The sequence below is a fragment of the Benincasa hispida genome, chromosome 1 (genome assembly GCF_009727055.1).
Source record: "Benincasa hispida cultivar B227 chromosome 1, ASM972705v1, whole genome shotgun sequence".
Lineage (NCBI taxonomy): Eukaryota > Viridiplantae > Streptophyta > Magnoliopsida > Cucurbitales > Cucurbitaceae > Benincasa > Benincasa hispida.
This window is the reverse complement of record NC_052349.1, coordinates 38,881,492-38,902,463: the sequence shown is the minus strand read 5'-3', so window position 1 is coordinate 38,902,463 and position 20,972 is coordinate 38,881,492. Positions and strand designations below refer to the sequence as shown.

Genomic DNA, 20,972 nt, shown 5'->3' with positions numbered 1-20,972 from the left:
TTTGAATATGACCCAAATATTAATTATGTGAAATGGATTCATATAACTAAATTTAATATAAATGAGACTTATATTAAATATCGTTGTTGAGAGAATTAAACTAGTTATATTGTATTAAATACAATATTAAACTATAGGTTATATGTTATATTTGATATAACATATATTTTAATATATATTATATGATAAAGTAGTTATCATGTATATATATATATATATTAAGGTTTATTAAAATTAATTTTAATTGAAAAAATAGTTTTAGGAAGGGAGTTGTAACTCCCTCCTCCTTTTTCTCTCCACAATGTGCAGGAGTGGATGGAGTAGGTTTTCAGTCTTCTTCTTCCTGAAAAACTACAGAGAGTTCTGTGAACTCAGATTTTTTTCCCCTCTTCCATCCTTTTTCTCAATGCCCTCTTAACCAAAATAGCTAGAGCCCCACTCCTCCTGGATTCTCATCTAGAGAATACCGATGTCACCTTTGTGTAGTACCCAATTGGAGTTCGAGGGAATTCGATTGAAGAATCGCTCTTCAAAGGTATGGTTTCTGAACTCCATTTCTTTTTCTTCCGTATTTTTTTATAAGCATGCTGTAATTCTTAATTAAATGCATAATTTATGTTCTTTCTCTGTAAAATTTATGTTATGTGAAATTTGAGAAAATTGGGATGATCCATGTTTTACGCTCAAGAACCCTAACTAGGCTCCTTTAGAACAAACTTTAACAACTCTTGTTGAGTTGTTGGGTTCTTCAACAACTCCTATTGAAGGTTTAGTAGTTTCATTGGAAATTTCACTCAACACTTTCTTACCGCGGGGCTTATACTCTCTTAGGTAATTCTCTTCTAAAATGGTAGCGTTTGGCAACATAAACACCTTATTATCCTTAGGATCATAGAAGTAACCACTTCTCGTTCTTTTAGGCTGACCTACAAATAGACACAATTTCATTATACTTTTAACCTTTAACTTTTCATTTTCTTAATTAATCACAATAAATATAATAATTTGAATTACAAAAGAGATCAACAAAATCTTCATCACTATGAATTTGGTAATGGACATATTTTTTTCTTTTCTCCTACTACTTCCCTCAAAATTCTAATCCAAATCTCAATATGTTGTTAATTCTCAACATGCTTCTCTTTTCGTGTATTAAACTCAAATGACATATTAACACTACAATCAACTACTAACATATAATTTTATTAGAAGATTTAAGTCCTAAGGTTTCTTTGTGACTCCAGTATTATTTTTCTTCTTGTTATAGTCTATATACCTTAATTGAAGGAGAACATTTTTTAAAGATAAATAAAAGTCAAATAGTTAGCTAAAAGGAGAGTGAGAAGGTATTAAAGAAGAAAGGGGAGAAAAAAGAGAGAATATAGAAAATGCTAGGTCATAGATTGAAGTAGGGTGAGAGAGGAAATGGAGGATGAAGGTGATGGGGTCTAGATAAACACTGAGGGCATTCACTTTTTTTTCGAAAAGTAAACATACTAATGCAACTTTTGAAATTTGAGATATTTTAACAATATAATTAAGTGTTAGCGATTTTTTTATATACTAACAATAAAGGTATATTTGATTTTTTTTTAGATTTAAAAATATTCCTAAAACTTGTAAAAGTAACTTTTAAACAAAAGACCAATGTTTATATTTTTTGGAATGTGGTTAAGTGCTTTTCTTTCCAATTTTAATATTAAATGTTAAATAATCCTTTAAATTTAACCCTAATACCTATTAAAAGTCCTCGCCTTCCATCATGGTCGAGAGTGAAAATATCCCCTGACGTTCCTTCATTCATTCATCGCCATTGGCTGACTGTTCCCATTTCGCCAAATTGTTCTCTGCGAATTCCATTACCCTCGATAACAGTCGACGATGATGGAAGAATCCGGTACAGTTGAAGCAGATGCGCCGCAACAGTCTGCATTTCCGCCGGACTCAGTTCCGACTGTTGTTACGCCTCCTGTTCCGGTGCAAAACTCCACTACTTCTCAGCCTGAAGCAGATATTCATCCTCCATCTGTTCTACCGGACGCAATTCTGGTTCCGAGTGTGGCTCCAGCTCCGGTTCTGTCTCCGAATCCCTCTGATCCGACTCGTAAGTATATGACATTGTTGCCTATCATTCTCTTTGAGGATGCGTTTTTAGTTGGCGTTTGCTTATCATTGTTTAGTGTTTTCATTTCAGCAAATGCCTGCTACATTAGATGGATTTCCTCTACATTTGGTGCATTAGGTTCTCTATCTGTTTTTGTTTCCTGTCAGAGAGAATCAATTGCGTGCCATTTGTGGGTTTGTGTGTTTGTGTCTGTGTGTTGAAAAGATTACTCTGTTTTCTGTATGATGAGGTCCTGAGAATTCAATCATAAGTTGCTATTTTTTACTTCAATCTTCTTTCCAAGAACTTTGAACGGTAGATTATTTTGCAAGTTAGAATACTGATAATTGTGTGGTGACGATCTAGAGATTCCTTCTTTGTTCTATTTTTTTTAAAAAATTAGGTTGGGATTCTCTTATTAGAGTAGTTTAGAAATGGTCAAGTGTAAAATGATTGTTAGTTTGTTGGTTAGTTGTATAATTACTTTTATGTCCCTATACCTCACTGGCTATATAATGCCATTTTCTACACAATAATATTATGCGAGTATTTTATAATTCTCAGATCTTTAATATGATATCAGAGGTAAACTTCCGCGGTTTCTTGTAAGAATTTCTCACTTGCATCCTCTGAGAGTATCTCTATGTCTACATCGGAGAACTCATCTCTTCTGATTACTCCTCTGGCCACCAATCCCTCTGTTCTTGAGCAATATACCAATCCATACTTCCTCCATCCATCTGACAACACGAATATCGTTCTTGTATCAAATCTCTTAACAGAAACGAATTACACATCATGGAGTCAAGCGATGGTCATTGGGCTCACGGTTAAGAACAAATTAGGGTTTATCGATGGTACAATCACACAGCCAATGGGAGAGTTGTTATAATCTTGGATCATTTGCAATGGAGTTGTTACCGCTTGGATCCTTAATTTGCTGTCCGAAGAAATCTTTACAAGCATTAATTTCTCCGATTCTGCGCGAGAAATTTGGGTCGATCTTCAATAACGTTATCAACGTAAAAATTGGCCACGAATCTTCCAACTTTGTAGGGAACTACCCAACTTATCTCAAGACCAGACTTCCATCACCACTTATTATGTAAAATTGAAAGCATTATGGAATGAACTTGTCTCGTACCGACCAATATGTTCATGTGGAAAGTGTACTTGTGGAGGTGTGAAGGATCTTGTTGCTTATTTTCAAACAGAGTACGTCATGACCTTCTTGATGGGACTGAATGATTCTTTCGCACAAATCCACACTCAACTCCTGTTGATGGAGCCAGAACCATCAATCAATCAGACATTTTCTCTTGTGGTTCAAGAAATGGAGCAACGTGCGATTCCAAATTCAACAAGTCCAACTATTTATTCAGAAGCTTCATCTGCAACTGCACTGATGGTTAAAAACTCCTTTGGTTCTAACTCTAATTCGAACACTCGAAATCAAGGATCTGGTTCTACCTCTAAGAAGAAAGACCGGCCGATTTGCACACATTGTAATATGCTAGGACATATAGTAGATCGTTGTTACAAGGTCCATGGATCCCTCTGGTCATCGTCTTCATCAGAAGACCATTCCTAAAGGTGATTCACCTTCTGATTCACTTGCTTCTCTTGCAACTGAATAATGCCATGGTTTGTTGAGTTTTTTTCAATCACACTTGGCTAAAGCAAAGACCGAAACTAATTCATCGACTGGTACTTCACACGTTGCAGGTATTCTTCTTGATCTTGCTACATCTAAAATAACTTCTGGTCATTGGATTTTAGATTTAGGAGCATCTACACATATTTGCTACATTAAGGAATCATTTATATCACTTTCTCTAGTCAATGATGCTTTTGTTTCCTTTCTAAATCAGTCTAAAATTTTTGTTTAGTACATTGGAAGTGTTCGGCTTACATCAGAAATTCTTCTTTAGAATGTTCTGTTTATACCCGAGTTTCACTTCAATTTGATATCCATCAGTGCTCTCACTTCACAGTTACCTATTGTTATAAACTTTGTTGGGAATTCTTGCATGCTTCAGGACAGGTTCTCTTTGAAGATGATTGGTAGAGTTGATATTTGTAAAGGATTATATCTGTTTCAAGATCATCGGCCACCTCTTGCTTCTAACAATGCGGCTGTCTGTCACTATCAACTAAGTGCTCTTTCACTACTTGGCATGACCGTCTTGGTCACCCATCTGGCAAGTATTTGTCACATTTGAAAGATCTGTTATCCTTCGATTCAACTAGACATGGTTTTTTTGATTCATGTCTAATATGTCCCCTAGCTAAACAAAAACGATTATCATTTCATTGTAATAATCGCTTGTCAAATAAAATGTTTGATTTGATACACTGATACTTGGGGTCCATATCCTACTTCAACTCATTCTGGTTATAAGTACTTTCTGACTATTGTTGATGATTTCTCCCGGTTTACTTGGACATTTTAAATGCGTAACAAGTTTGATGCACTAACTATTGTACCTCGTTTTTTACTATGATTGAGAATCAATATGCTACTTCTATCGAATGTTTTAGATCAGACAGTGCACCGGAGTTATCTTTCACAAAGTTCTTTTTGTCTGAAGGGGTAATTCATCAGTTTGGTTGTGTAGAACGTTCTGAGCAGAATTCTATAGTTGAGAGAAAATATCAGCACCTTTTGAATGTTCCTCGTGCGCTAATGTTTTAGTCTTGTGTTCCTTTATCATTTTGGGAAGAGTGTTTATTGACTGCCACCTTTCTAGTCAATCATACTCCTTCTCTTATTTTGAATTGGGACACTCCTTACAAGAGATTGAATGGTTTGCAAGCTGATTATTCCATGATCTGTGTATTCGGTTGCTTATGTTTTGTCTCTACATTGCCCTCACAGTGCACTAAGTTTCATCCTCGAGCCATTCCTTTAGTCTTTGTTGGTTATCCATCTGGTGTGAAAGGTTATAGATTGTATGATATAGAAAATAAACGGTTCTTCTTATCCAGAGATGTTGTTTTTCATGGATCTATATTTCCCTTTCACAAGATTACTCAACAAGATAAAGTAGTTGATTTGTTTCCTGACTTGGTTCTACCCACTTCATTTGGATTCTCAAATGATGTTTCAGTTTCTCGCCTTCGGAGTCTATACAAGCTTCAGAATAAAATAATAGCAATGAGGTTTCTGATTGCATTGATAATGGTGATGTTACAATTGCTGCCAATACACTTGATTTGATACCAAGTTCGATCACTGTTAATGAACATGTCGTTAGTGATCATACTCTTGTTGAAGCATCTACTATTAATGAACTGCAGTTGGAAATGCTCAACTTCGACGTTCATCAAGAACAGTCAACTACTTATTTGAAGGATTTTCATTGTAGTCTTCTATATACACAGCCCTTGCCATCCTCCACATCAAAGTTTCCTATGCAACAGTTTTTGAATTATGACAAACTAGCTCCTGCTTAAAGAACTTTGTGTTCAATGTTTCTTTCTTCAACCTTTGAACCCGAGTTCTATCATCAGGTTGCTCCCTACCAGCATTGGCGTGAGGCTATTGCAGCTGAATTAAAAGCTATGGAGGATGACAAGACATGGTCCATTGTTTCTTTGCCTTTTGGGGAACATTCTATAGGATGTAAATGGGTGTATAAGCTGAAATACAAAGCTGATGGAACCATTGAACGCTATAAAGCCTGTTTAGTTGCTAAGGGATATACTCAACAGGAAGGTTTGGATTATGTTAAGACTTTCTCCCTTTTAGCCAAGCTTGTCACTGTCAAAGTTCTCCTTACAATAGCTGTTTTTCGAAATTGGTCTCTCACTCAGTTAGATGTCAATAATTCGTTCTTACATAGCGATCTTGTTGAAGAGGTATACATGGATCTTCCATTAGGTTACAAATACAAAGCTTTATCTCACGGGGAGTGTATTGTTTGCAAACTCCGTAAGTCTATATATGGACTTAAACAAGTGTCTCTACAGTGGTTTGATAGGTTCTCACATGTTATTCTATCTCTTAGCTTCAAACAATCAAAGAGTGACTATTCTTTATTTGTTAGAGGCAATGGATCTTCATTTATTGCTCTACATCTGTATATCGATGATATCATTATCACCGGAGCTTCAAGTTCAAAGATTAATGTTCTTAAGCACCATCTTAATGATGTGTTTAAGCTTAAAGATTTGGGATCATTGAGGTATTTCTTGGGACTAGAACTTGCTCGATCTTCTAAAGGCATTCTTCTTTCCTAACGAAATTATACGTTACAATTACTTGAAGACACTGGCTTCTGACATCCAAACCTTTGGCATTTCCAATCGATCCCAATGTCAAGCTAAAATTTGATGAAGATCCAACTATCTATCGTCGGCTGATTGGTAGACTTCTATACTTGACTATCTCTTGACTGGACATCACCTTTGCTGTGCACAAGTTAAGCCAATTTGTGGCTAGTCCAAGAAGTTCGCATCTTCAAGTTGTTCATACTCTATTGAAATATCTCATGTCAAGTCCATTCTTCTTTTCAGCCAATGGCTTTTTTAGATGTGGATTGGGCCTAATGTCTCGACTCTCGTAGATCCACCACGAGTTTTTTGTTTCTTCTAGGTGATTCTTTAGTCTCTTGGAAAGCCAAGAAACAGACCATTGTCTTGAACCTCAGCTGAAGCAGAATATCAAGCTCTAGCTGCCACTACCAGTGAGCTTGTTTGGCTTAAGCAATTACTTGTTGATTTTCAGATTTCAGTTGATCAGCCATCTATTATATATTGTGACAATGATGCAGCCATTCATATTGCTTCAAATCCGATGTTTCATGAATGAACAAAGCACATAGAATTGGATTGTCACTTTGTACGAGATCATGTTCTCAAAGGGACCGTTAAACTCATGCCTTTTTGGACAAATATGCAGCTGACAGACTTTTTACCAAAGCTTTACCATGTTTGGTTTTTCTACTGCTACTGTCCAAGATGGGAGTCATTAACATTTTAAGTCCATGAGGGGGAGTATTAGAGAAGTTTAGAGTGGTTAAGTGTAAACTGATTGTTAGTTTATTTGTTAGCTGTGTAATTACCTTTATGTCCTTATACTTCATTGGCTATATAATGCCATTTTCTACACATAATAATATTGTGCGATTATGTGAGTATTTTATATTTCTCAGATCTTTAATATCTCTTGAAGAAACTTGTTACGGGGTTTTTAGCATTCTATAGTTGAATTATAGCCTATCACCTTGCCCTTGATCCTTACTGGTGTGGCCTTTGCGAAAAAAAAGAAAATAGTGAGACCATTTATTCACTGTCATCTCATAAGGCTGCTTGTCTACAATCTGCGGTGTGTCCGTTGAGAGATGGAGTCACGGAGAAACTAAAGACTAGTCGCTTCAGGCACGGGTGGATTTGACTCATAATGGGGATGCTTTCTTTGCAGACCAGTTTCTTGACAATCCTTTAATTATGCTCATTTTATAAGTAACAAGAGAATCCTTGAAGAAGTGGAAGATAATTGGGAGGATTTTTTAGTTATGCTCATTTTATTATTATTTCTTTTCTATCTCTTGTGATTTTTTTCCTCTGTGAGAGCCTTTTCTTATAATTTCTTTTGCTAGGTTTGCATGTTGGTTAGGCACTCAGGGCTATGTTTTTGTATGGCCTTTTTGTCATTCCATTGCCCTCAATGAACGTAATAAAAATGAAGGAAAAAAGACTAAGTCGCTTACTGAAGTGGAGAGTTTTGCACTGGACTTGTTTAGGTACAATCTGACACTGCAAATTGGAAAATTTTGTAATTTTCTACCGTCGTACACGTGGACTCGTCTAATGTTCCTCCTCTCTGTTGGGCTTTAATTTTTTTTTTTAATGAGTAATATTTGGGATGCGCCATTCTTTATGCATCCCACTCTCATCACACACTAAAAGAATGAAAATATTTCAAAAAAGAAGAAAAATTTGCCACATGGAAAATTATGATTGGACAATTTGGTGGAATGCACAATGATAGGTGCTGCTCAGGATGCAACTATGCATTTTTCTTTTTTATTTATATTTTAATCTAGTTGTGTAATAAAGAAAAAAGGGCCCCTCAGTTTTATCGTGTAGAAATCTGTTATTTGATGGATCTTTGTTTTCTTTATAAGAATGGAAGAGAAATCAATGTTATGGTTTTGCAGAACTCTCCTTGTACAAAAATCATTTGCACGAGTACACCCAAAAGTCAAGGATCCAATTACCTGTATATCAGACTTTCAATGAAGGATCCCTAGGTGTGCCTAAATACAGGTCAACTGTGATGGTTGATGAGGTACATTATGTGTCTCCTAATACATTCCGTAATCGAAAGGCGGCTGAGCAAGATGCTGCGAGAATTGCCTTTGAGTACATATCGAAAAAGACAAAGGATGATGGCTTTCTTCTCCTCCGTGAGGTATGAGTTATACAGTGAGATTGAAACTTGTTTTGTGGCCTTCAATTTTTAGTATGCTTATAACCGTGCTTGTTTATTCATTTATTTTTTTATTTTAATACAACATATATGGTGGGATTGGAGATTTAAACTTTCAGACCTTAATGGAATTATGGAAGGAATAAATGCCTTGACCACTATATTATACTCATATTGGTCATAATTTTGCATGTTTAGTTGATTATAGATGTGCTCCAATTGATTATAGAGCTAGGTTGTTGACATTCCGGAGAGGAGCATTAACAGAGAGCTCTGACTGGGTGTTTTCGAGAGAAGTATAGTTGGTCTAGCCATCGAGATGTCGGCTTTTCGGGGATGGGGTTGATAGACCCCCTATAATTAGAAAATATGAAAGGAGAAACAATAGGAAGAATAGGAAGGGAGGCACAAATGTAAATGAGGGAGTAGAAGGGAATAAAAGTAGTTAGAAAGGATGAATAATGTGGGGACCACAGGGAGGAATTTGTTATCAAATTTAGTATAAAACAAGAGGAGGGGAGTGAGGTAGAACAGGGAAGATTTTGATATGAAAATAGCTTGCAAGCTTGTAAGGGAGGAAGTCTCGGCTTCCTAGGCCAATTTTGAGCCAAAACAGTAAATACATAATCGAGATCTATCAATTTGGTATCAGAGTCGTTTCTTCTTGGGAGGGGCATGGTGAAGAAGATGGAAGCAAGAATGTCAGCAGTCATAGAACAACACTTACCTTACTACAAGTAGGGATGGAAAACCGGATGGACCAAAGGTTTGTGGAAATGCTACAGGTCACCGAAAATATTATGGTTGCCAAGATAGAAACTCTGGGAGAGACGCTCAAGCAGAAGATGATACGAGCACTGGAGGTTTGGTCAAAGAAGATGGAAGTGCCCGGAGAAAGAGAGTCGGGCTCGTTCGAGCAAACTGTGACGGATAAGGGAAAACAGCCGGCGATGGAAGGTAGCAAGGAGAGGAGAGAAGTGCCATTATTCGATATGAGATTGAGGAAATTAGAGATCCCCATCTTCAAGGGTGAGGTAGGAGAAGATCCGTTGGATTGGTTTCATCGGGTCGAGAGGTATTTCGTGGTAAACCGTTTGTCCGAGAAGGACAAGATCGAGGCAACAATATTATGTTTGGAAGGGGAAGCATTGGAATGGCACCAATGGGAAGAAGAAAGGACACCGATGGACACATGGGCGAAGTTCAAGGAGCAGCTACTGTTGCGATTTTTACCGATAAAAGAAGACCGGCGAGCTCAGTTCCTCACACTGAAGCAGGAAGGCAGCGTTCGAGCATACCGGTGGCGATTCGAACAACTCTCTGGGCCATTGAAGGACCTTTCAGATGAAACATTGGAGAGCAAATTCGTTAGCGGGCTGAAGAAGGATATACAGATTGAGATGCGGATGTTCAAACTTATTGGGCTTAAGGAAAAGATGAGGATGACCCATATCATCGAGGACACGGAGGAGGCCCGAAGAAAGAAATGGGTGGGGGCGGCCCAAGCCCATCAAAACCAACCAGGACCGGGGCAGCAGCAGGCCTCAATGCACCCGCGGGTTAGACCGACCACAACCCAAACCATCTCACTCATTTGATAGCCCAAACCATTTCACTTAACCCGACCCGCAGCGGAGGTACATCTTCTAACTCTGTAACGTTGAAGGATGTAAATGGAAAGACGTTCAGCACCGACGCATTCAAACGCTTGTCCGACAACGAAATGCAGAACCGGAGAGACAAGGGGCTATGTTACCGCTGTGACAAGAAGTACACCCCGGGCCACCGTTGCAAGGAGTTAAGTATCTTGTTGCACCATGATGAGGAAGAAGACCGATGCATCACCACCGACGACCTTGGAATCTATGGTGGTCGATACCACGAAGAGCGAAGCTGCAGAACTCTCCCTTAATTCATTAGCTGGAATCGGCTCACCCCAAACGATTAAAGTCAAGGGAGCGATCGGGGACAGAGACGTGGTTGTTCTCATAGAAAGTGGGGCGTCCCACAATTTCATTGACAAGGAGTTGGTAGCGGTCCTTGAATTGCCGCAAACACCTACGACGAGCTACGACATAATGTTGGGAACGGGAAGCTCTGTCCGAACTACCGGTATTTGTAAAGGGGTAATTTTGAACCTCCTAAACCTTACTATTATTAATGATTTCTTTCCCTTACCTCTGGGCAGTGCCGATGTGGTTTTGGGGGTCCAATGGTTGATGACGTTGGGACGAGTAGAATGTGACTAGCGTACGTCGGAGATGAATTTCCAGATCGGAGATTGGAAAGTGCACTTAAAAGGAGACCGAAGTCTGATGAAAGCACAAATATCCCTCAAGTCGATGTTGAAACTCGTCAGAGAAGAGGGCCAAGGAATTTTGCTTGAGTTGAATTCACTTCTAACCACAACAAGGGGGAGGAGCGCCGACCAGAGGAAGGGAACCCCCCTGAGATCCTGGAGGTTTTGCAAAAGTTCCAGTCAATATTCCGGACAGTGGAAGGATTGCCCCCAACACGACACCACGATCATCACATTGAGCTGAAACCTGGAGCAGGGCCGGTGAATGTCCGACCATATCAATGCCCTCAATTCCGAAAGGATGAAATCGAGAGACTGGTGGAGGAGATGCTCACCGCCGGAGTTATTCAGCCTAGCACAAGCCCATTCTCCAGTCCAGTGCTAGTAAAAAAGGACGGCAATTGGCGCTTTTGTGTGGATTACAGAGCTCTAAACCTAGTAACGGTACCCGATAACTTCCCCAATCTGGTGGTAGACGAGCTTCTTGATGAGTTAGCCGGAGCATGAATATTCTCCAAGATTGATCTGAAGTCAGGTTACCACCAAATCCGGGTGGCACCCTCAAATGTCCACAAAACGGCATTCCGCACCCACGAAGGCCACTACAAATTTTTAGTTATGCCGTTTTGATTGAGGAACGCTCCATCGACATTCCAATCGGTAATGAACGAACTCTTACGACCTTATTTATGAAAATTTGTGCTGGTTTTCTTTGATGATATCCTAATCTATAGTTCCTCAATCTGTGATCATGTCCAACACTTGTCCCTGGTGTTGCAAGTATTGGAAGATAATCAATTGGTGGCCAACTTCAAGAAGTGCACATTTTCGGCCAACCAAATTGATTACCTAGGCCACATGATCTCGGCTGAAGGTGTAGCGGCCGATCCGTCAAAGATCGAAGCCATGATGAACTGGCCCACCCCGACCTCTGTAAAACAACTAAGGGGATTCCTTGGATTGACCGGATACTACCGCAAATTCATAGCAAATTATGGCACCATTGCATTTCCATTGACCCAACAGCTCAAGGAGAAATCTGATGGGATGAAGAAGCTCAGACGGCCTTCGAAGCTCTGAAGCATAAAATGGGGCAACTCCCTATCTTAAAACTCCCTGACTTCAACTAGTATTTGTGGTAGAGACGGATGCATCAGGGGTAGGAGTTGGGGCGGTACTGATGCAAGAGGGGTGGCCAATAACTTATTTCAGTCGAGCACTTCCACCAATGCATCGCCTCAAGGCTGCATATGAACGGGAATTGATCGCCAGGGTCATGGCTGTCCAAAAATGGAGACCTTACCTTTTGGGCCGGAAATTCACCGTGCGCACCGACCAAAAAAGCCTCAAGTTCTTGTTGGAACAACGGATCATCGCTGGAGAATATCAGAAATGGGTAGCCAAGCTGATCGGATATGATTTTGACATAGAATACAAGAAAGGTTTGGAGAATTCAGCCGCTGATGCATTATCTCGACTACCATCCACAATGGAATTGACCATGTTAAGTGTGATTAACTCGATCAATCCAGCCGTGTTTAGTAGCCAAGTCGAGCAAGATCCGGAGTTACAAGGCATTTGAGAGAGCATTCGGACAGGACAGCCTTACCCACAAGGATACTCACTCAAGGGGGAACTTTTGTTGTACAAACAACGAATCATACTACTGCCCCAATCTCCAACAATTCCACTACTACTCCAAGAATTCCACAGCAGCCCGATCGGAGGTCACAACGGAGTAGTTAAAATGTACCAACGGCTTAAAACGAATCATGCTTCTAATTCACGATTGACCACTTTGGAAAGGAATGAAGGCACGGGTAAGGGCTTTCGTGGGAGATTGTTCGGTTTGTTAGCAAGCCAAGTACCTATCTTTAGCACCCGCAGGGCTACTACATCCGTTGCCTATACCAGAGCTTATTTGGGATGATATCAGTATGGATTTCATAGATGGGCTGCCAAAATCCGAGGGATATGATTCCATCTTGGTGGTGGTAGACTGTTTGTCCAAGTATGCACACTTCCTCGCCCTCCGCCACCCATATACCGCGGCCACAGTAGCAGGGGTATTCCTTCGGGAAATCGTGTGATTACATGGAGTTCCCTGGAGCATGGTATCGGATAGAAACAAGATATTCACTACCCTATTCTGGGAAGAACTATTTAAACTAATGGGCACTTAGTTGAAAAGGAGCACGTCATACCATCCTCAAACGGATGGGCAAACCAAAGTGGTCAATCGTGAATTAGAAGCATACCTCCACTGTTTTGCCATGGGAACACCCTCATAGTGGTCTAAATGGTTGGCATGGGTTGAGTACAACTACAACACATCCTACCACATAACAATAAAAAAATCACCTTATGAAGTGGTCTACAGCTGACCGGTACCCCCACTAGTCTGTTATGAGCACGGAAACGCAGTAGTAGGAGAAGTGGATGTGTTATTGAAAGATAGAGATGAAATGCTCAAACAATTGAAGAGTACACTAGAGGCAACCCAACAATAAAAAAATCACCTTATGAAGTGGTCTACAGCCGACCGGTACCCCCACTAGTCTGTTATGAGCCTGTCTCTTATACACATCTAGATGTGTATAAGAGACAGGTGGTATACGGCCGACCAGCTCCCCCACTAGTCTGTTATGAGCATGGGAACACAATAGGAGAAGTGGATGTGTTATTGAAAGATAGAGATGAAATGCTCAAACAATTGAAGAGTACACTAGAGGCAACCCAACAACGGATGAAAGCACTAGCGGATTCTAAACAACGAGAGGTGGACTTCGAGGTCTCGGATTGGGTGTACATCAAGCTCAAACCATATCGCCAAAGCTCCCTACTAATTCATAAACATCCAAAGTTGGCACCACGCTTCATCGGTCCTTTTCAAATCATCCAAAGGATCGGGGCCGGTAGCATACAAGCTAGATCTTCCCCCCAGTGTCAACATATATCCAGTACTTCATGTTTCACAACTGAGGAAGGCCGTAGGTACCCTAATGCCTAGAATCTCTACATCACCAGCATGGCAAGCAGAAGAACAACACAAGCTTCACCCAGTGGTCGTCTTGGGGATTAGGAAGATTGGCACCACTATATTATCACCTACTGATTTTGAAGTACTTATTCAATGGGAAGGACTGCCAATCGAAGATGCAACGTGGGAAAGCGGAACACAAATTGTCGAACAATTTCCAGATTTTCACCTTGAGGACAAGGTGGTATTTTGGGGGGAGGGTAATGATAAACCTCCTATAATTAGGAAATATGAAAGGAGAAACAATAGGAAGAATAGGAAGGGGGGCACAAATGTAAATGAGGGAGTAGAAGGGAATAAAAGTAGTTAGAAAGGATGAATAATGTGGGGACCACACGGGAGGAATTTGTTACCAAATTTAGTATAAAACAGGAGGAGGGAGTGAGGTAGAATAGGGAAGATTTTAATATAAAAATAGCTTGCGAGCTTGGAAGGGAGGAAGCCTCGGTTTCCTCGGCCAATTTCGAGCCAAAACAGTAAATACATAACCGAGATCTATAAGGGTATTAATAGGAACCAAGGTAGTATAGGCTATCTTTGACCCACATGGTTAGAATGGGATGACCAATGTGATACTTAAGTGACTCGGCTCTCTCACCTCAATAGTTGGCTTTTGGGGTGTGGTTCTCCAAGGTGTTTAAGAACCTAAAAATGGTATCAGAGCTAGTTGTCGACGTTTCAGAGAGGAGCACTAGCGGAGGGTTCTGATCGGGTGTTTCCAAGTGAAGTACCGCTGGTCTAGCTGTCGGGACATTGACTTTTTGAGGATGGGGTAATATTAAGAACCAAAGTAGTATGGGCAACCTTTGTCCCACGTCAGTTAGAATGGGATAACCAATGTCGTAGTTAAGTAGTTTGGCTCTCTTACCTCAATAGCTGGATTTTTGGTTTGTTACAAATAAGATTTTTTGCATTGAAAATAATATATATTTTTTTGTAATTTTCTTTCACAATGTGTACGATAACTTATTTGAAGCAAACAGAAGCAGTAATTTCCACCTGATATATTTTGTTTTTGTTCTTGGACGAAGAAATCTTAGTAACAGTTGTATATAATCACTTAAGTTGTGTAAGATTTCCTATAGTCATAGTCATAGACAACCTCAAAGGTTGGAATTTATTTAATTGGTTTTAGTGATGAGGCATTTTGTGTCTGAATAATAAGTTTGGACATAATGCCCTCAGGAATATGGTCGTGAGAAACTGGATGCTTTTGTTTGTACTTCATAAGGATAGGATTCAAATGTAGTTTTATTTATTTATTTATTATCTTTTAGAAGAATCTAAGCTTTCATTCAGAAATCAGAATTATGACGGGGCATATAAATAATTAGCCTCAATGGAAACCCAAGAACTACAAGGCGTCAAATCCAAAAGAATAAGGCCTAATGGATAATTATAGTAACACCTTATCCAGCAAGGCCCTAACCAAGGTATTATGTAATGTCCCCCCACAACTCCTCCACATATCTCTCCCTCTAAAATTTCTATTATTTCTTTCCAGCTACATTTCACAAACACTGCAAAAAAGAACATATTAGATAAACAGAGGTTCTATCTCAAAGCCAATCGCCAATGAGAGGAGTAACCCATATATCTTATAAAAGTTATGAGGTTTCTTCTTTTGATGTGCTTTCCTCAACAAAGAAGCCATCACATGAATTTGCTCAGCACTGGCATCCCTTTTCTATTCCAAAGAAACACCAAATGCACTGAAAAAGGGGGATTTAATTGGTATTTATGTACTATAAAATCTAGAACCAAATTCAATTGAGACAACGACCTTGAAAGAATATTTTGAGTTCTCTCTCCATGTCGCTCCTGTTTTGGCTCGAAATTGGCAGCTCTTGCATCACCACATACAATCAACCAACGCAATCATCACAGGTGCTCACATGTTAGGTGCTCACATCAACACAATCATCAACACAATCATCAACACAATCATCACAGGTGCTCACAATCAACACAATCAACCAACACAACATAAATTTCTCCCTCTGTCACTAGACCCTTCTCAACCAACACAATCATCACAGCTCTTGCATCACCACATACAGTCCGATGGAGTCCTCACAGCCTCCCATCAACAACAATTGAGAGAAATTTACTATGGAAGTAGATTCTATGTACATAGGTGCTCACATGTTAAAATATCTTGAGCGAGATTCTTTTAGAAATTTGGTATTGGTTATTATTTTATTTATTTATTTATGTACCTTATGAAATCAACAACTTTTATTGAGAATAAATGAAAGAATATAAAGACATACAAAAAAAGTCAAGCGCACAAAAAGGAAGCCCTCCTTAGAGAAATGGGCTCCAACTACCTAAAATGGTACTTATAGAATAATACAAAAGATCTTCAAAATGAGAGCCTAAAGAAATATGAAAATTACCGAGAGACCAGATATCACTAGGATCCCTCTTCAATCCTCTGAAGACTGTCATTTTGTTTGCCCCAAAGATCTCATAATATAGCACATACCCCAACAAGCTATAAGAATCAGCCCTTCTTGCAAAAGGACGAATGGAGGAGGAACTCCCTAATCATATCACTAGTGTCTTTGTGCCGAGCAAGTGAGAGGCAAAATGCCTGGAGACAAAAAAAGACTTGATGAAACTGCTAAGCTAGCATGGAAGAAGGAAAATGGTTGCTCATGGTCTGATAGGAGGTTGGTGAGAGACCAATTTCTCTGGGCGGATTAGAAATTGTGAACTTAAGAATTCACAATAAAACTCTGTTAGCCAAACGACTCTGGCATTTCCCCCTTGAGCTCAACTCTCTGCCATATATATTAATTATTTTGTTAAGTTTGCCTCATTTCGCTTGGCAATGCCTTTTTGGTGCCTCTTGCCTTGAGGCGATTGTGAAACTTGTTGCCTAAGGTGTGGCTTGCACTTCAAAAATATTGTTAAGTACTAGCGCTTCACCAATAATGAGATTAAATATTGACATGTTGAAAAGAAAATGTTTTATATATTTGTGGTTGTCAAAGTACTTTTTATTGACTTCATATCTGATATACAAACTATGTCATTGGTTCAATTTGCAGGATTTGATGTCATGCAAGTCCATTTTGTCTGAATATACGGACAAAATGAGTTTGAAAAGACCTATATACACAACTAAACACCATAAAGGCTCGGTTCCATTTTTCCAATCCACTTTGGATTTTGATGGTGTGGTCTATACTAGTGATGTTAGTCGGAGTAAGAAAGAGGCAGAGCAATTGGCAGCACGTGCTGCTATTCTTTCACTTCATGGTATGTAGTTGTAAACAATTACTTCTGAATTATTTCAAAATATTGGTGCCTTGTCAAAGTTGATTCTTTTCTAAATAATTATTATTATTATTATTATTATTATTATTTTGTAGGAGATGCAAGAAATCCTAAATCACAAAAAACTCTTGCGGAAATCATTGCATCTAAAGTCAGATTCCATGCAACGTTGCAAAAGGTTAAAGATTCACATTTTTCTCAAATTCAACCGAAATCCATGCCTGAAAATAAAGTGGAACATGTTGCAATGACAGTTGATGAAAATAAAGAAGTTAAAGATGCTATTTTGGACAATGGAGTGGTATGCGGTGCAATTTCAGAAGTTTGTCCAACTTCTCATTTTCGACCTGAATTTAGATCAACAAAACCGGAAGCATCATCCCCTCCAGTGAGACTCCCAATAGAATTTGTGCCTTCAACTTTAGAGGAGCCTGTTGGTGATCATGCTCGTGCAACTGGCTCTAAAAGGAGATCTAAGAACAAGAGAAAGGCACGTAAGAAGCTGTGTATGGAGAACCAGTAAGTCTTCCTCCATGAATTTTCTTTTCATGAAACTTCGTCCAACTGTATAATGTATATGTTCATTGGTTGCCGGTTCTTTTGTCGTTGTAATTATTAAAGTCCACAAATTTCAATTTAAAACTCCAGTGCACACTTTATGGTTTTTAGGGTACTATATAATTGTTTACCGTAAACACCAGTCTTGTTACGACTAGAGCTATTCAATTTGCATGTTCATGGAGACAAGAGAATGATCGAAATTTCTGTAGTAAGACTACTAGGCTGCAATTCCTTTCAATAAAAAGGTGAGTTTATTTATTATTTTCACTAATTTTTTTAGTACGATAGTGGGATGGGGGATTGGACTTCTGACCTCTAGGTATAGGGCACATGCCAATACCATTGAGTCAAGTCTCACTTTGGCACTTTAACTATTTTGAAGTGATTGAGATTCTTTCAAAGTGAGACATGGATTTAAATCATGGTGGTAATATACTAAAATATCTTGCAATTTTCTTAATACTCAATGTAGTATCTAGTAAGATTTGATAATTGTGCTTACGACTAGTATAGATTTATAATTTATTTAACTTAGTCTGGTTGCCCACAATTGTTAAAAATCTTAAAAAACCGAGGAGCCTTCTTGGTTTTGTCTACAGTATATGATGAATCACATGGGTAATAAATGAGTTCAAATGTGTGATTAGTCGAATGGGAAGTTATTATTCTTTTTTGGGCTATATGACAGAGGAGAGATGGCATGTTCCCTCAAGCTATGTTTTTCATGAATAAAATTAATTTGCGCTCCTTATGTGTAAGTTATTTCAATACTATAACTAAATCTTCTTTTGCTAAAAATGAGCAGGGTGACTACCGAGACGAGTCAAACTGCTCCTTGCTCCGTAGCTCAATGACTGTGAAGTGACTTGTACTATAAGGTACTCATCTGCTTCAAAGGTCGATAGTTTTTAGACATGAATTCCATTTTTGTAGTAGGTCCATGTTTTGTACAAGACTTTAGGTTAAGTTGGTCTCGTCATTCATGTAATTCTCTGCCATCAACCACGTGAGTATACAACCAGTCAGTTCATATGTTATTACTGAATTTAGTGGTTTGCTTTGTAGGTTGTCCTTAGGAGCCATAGAAAAAGCATCACAGATTGGTTGATTAAGCTTCCTCCTGGCTGTTTAGGCGTATAAAAATGATGCTTTGAATTAATTGCTTATATTTGGTCAATGCAGGGGTTTGAAATTATATCACATTCGGCTTTTTGGTTGGAAAACGATTTTGGCATTGAAAGCGAGAGTGCAATTGCTTTCGGAATAATGTCAAATAGCCTGCACTAGAAAGGTTCTTGTAATTGTTTTGACAAAACCTAAGCATGTGTTAATTGTTTATTTGTATTTGTATTTTTATTTTAAGAGGTTTAGGTAGTCTAGGTTTAAAAAATCTGTCTTTGTGCAGTTCTAGCAGATTTAGGAAGCTTGAGAATGGAGGGTAAATTTAAAAATTTGGGTTGTGAAATATTTAGTTGTATTCAAATAATGGTTGATTTTATATTAGTTTAAATTTGTCATCTTTATTATTTATTTTAATTTTTTTTAATCTAGTTAAGTTAAAAATAAGAGGGGATGGGTTCACTTCATGGGACACCTACCTAGAATATAATATCCTACGAGTTTCGATGATATCTAAAAAGTAAACTTAGACACATGAATTAAAAAAAAAACTAAATTCAAAATTAAAATTGTGTTTCTTATATTTGTTATTAAGTTTAAAAAATACTTTTTTAAAAACAAAATTAATATGGACTTAAAATTAAGAATTCATAATTCTCGATTTATAAAAACCTCAATTTTATATAATTTCAATCCTAGGATTAGGTTAAACACAAACTGTCTCAATCTCATTTGAATGTCTTTTGCAAACTTAAAAAAACTCTCATAGCTAAACTTGACCGAATCAAAAAGGTCAAAATTTAATGCAATGTAATCTTCAAACGACCTAAAACTGTAATGTCACATTTTAGATGGCAAAATGGCAAAACCACGCTTGCTTAGTATATCATGAATCATAAAATAGATAAAAATATAAATAATAATTGGTTCATATCATTTTTTCCTATTTGTGAAGGATTAGTTTTCGAATCAAATCAAAGCTTTGTATAGTAGCTTTAGGGTCATGGGAAGAAAATTATGTTACTTTTCTTGGATTTCTCTTAAATTTTTTCCTTTGTAAAATAACTTTGTAGTTATGAGATGTCAAATGTTGAGAATGTTCTAGATTTCATCTACTTTGGAATGAAAGTCGGTCTTTCCAATTCTCATTCAACTTGTGACCTTAGAAACATTAAGGGTCAATCTTTGAGCTTTGCTACAAAGTCAATACTTTAATGTTTTACAAAAACTCAAAAGAAAAACTAGGCAAATTTAGTTGAAGCTCACTATCATGATATGGAAATCCTAGCGAGTTGATATTACAAACTTTTTGATATGAAAACCCTTAATTATCAATTACTAAAATCCCCAAATTGATATGATTTCAACCCTAAAATTTTGTTAGACATATGTTTTATGATCAAAGCTCTTGAGATAGAGTAATTCCTTTGGCCCAAGATTCGGATACTTCACAAGATAGGATGATCAACCTTACTTGAATGTTCTTGGCATGCAACTCAACACATGAATTGCAAAATCCAGTAAACTTTCTGGCTAAACTTGAAAGAAGTGAAATGAGAGAAACTCAATTTAACGCAATATGTCAAAAGAATCTAATGGCAAGGCTTTACATAGCCTCCCAATGAAAGTTTTGATGCCATGATCATAGCAATATGACAAAAATACCCCTAATTAATGTCATAAAAAATAAAATTGAAAAATGCTAAAATTACATAAAAATTATTAAATAAAATATAAATAGTAATTTGATGCTCTAGATGGTTTTATATCAAATAATTTTCATTTTTTTTTTAAAAAAATTTGATTGAGGGTTCAAGTGTTTCTAAAAAAAATGTGAAAATCGAAGTATATGAAATTTAAGAAAATACAAGCACAAATATAAAAAATTAAAATCAAAATTTAACAAGCATGGCATCAGCTAAAAACGAAGGTAAAGATTTAGAAGGGTAAGGTGTTGATTATTCACTACATATTGTTTGAATAAAAAATGGAAAAAAAAGGATGACTAATTTTATTATTATTTACTTCAAATAGGAAAATAAGAAGAAATATATATTTTAATATGACTTAACTAAAAATAAAAGTTGTCGATTTTACTAAGTCTAAAAATTAAATATCACATAATTTT

General features: G+C 37.8%; 1 protein-coding gene across 5 annotated transcripts; it reads left to right on the top strand.

Moving 5' to 3' along the window:
• The first annotated feature begins 1,729 nt into the window (after positions 1 to 1,729).
• LOC120085244 (double-stranded RNA-binding protein 8-like) lies at positions 1,730 to 19,248 on the top strand. 5 transcript variants are annotated; one of them, XR_005483856.1, is made up of 7 exons: positions 1,730 to 2,104; positions 8,269 to 8,522; positions 16,936 to 17,146; positions 17,260 to 17,683; positions 17,834 to 17,970; positions 18,531 to 18,603; positions 18,908 to 19,248. XR_005483856.1 is itself a non-coding variant. In XM_039041170.1 (7 exons), the coding sequence occupies exons 2-6, from the start codon at positions 7,737 to 7,739 to the stop codon at positions 18,577 to 18,579; spliced, it is 1,053 nt and encodes a 350-aa protein (XP_038897098.1). In that variant the 5' UTR covers positions 1,979 to 2,104; positions 7,708 to 7,736; the 3' UTR covers positions 18,580 to 18,603; positions 18,791 to 19,248. The 5 variants fall into 5 exon arrangements, 3 of the variants coding, with proteins under 3 accessions (XP_038897083.1, XP_038897078.1, XP_038897098.1); XR_005483855.1 differs by having other exon boundaries at positions 18,791 to 19,248; XM_039041170.1 differs by lacking the exon at positions 17,834 to 17,970 and adding an exon at positions 7,708 to 7,851 and having other exon boundaries at positions 1,979 to 2,104; positions 18,791 to 19,248.
• Positions 19,249 to 20,972: the final 1,724 nt, after the last annotated feature.

What these genes read in the sequence shown, in the direction of transcription:
- LOC120085244 (XM_039041155.1), top strand. Translation starts at nt 1,882, where the DNA reads ATGATGGAAGAATCCGGTACAGTTGAAGCAGATGCGCCGCAACAGTCT. An exon ending in GAATCCCTCTGATCCGACTC is followed by an intron (nt 2,105 to 8,268) that starts GTAAGTATATGA and finishes ATGGTTTTGCAG; the next exon opens with AACTCTCCTTGTACAAAAAT. An exon ending in TGCTATTCTTTCACTTCATG is followed by an intron (nt 17,147 to 17,259) that starts GTATGTAGTTGT and finishes ATTATTTTGTAG; the next exon opens with GAGATGCAAGAAATCCTAAA.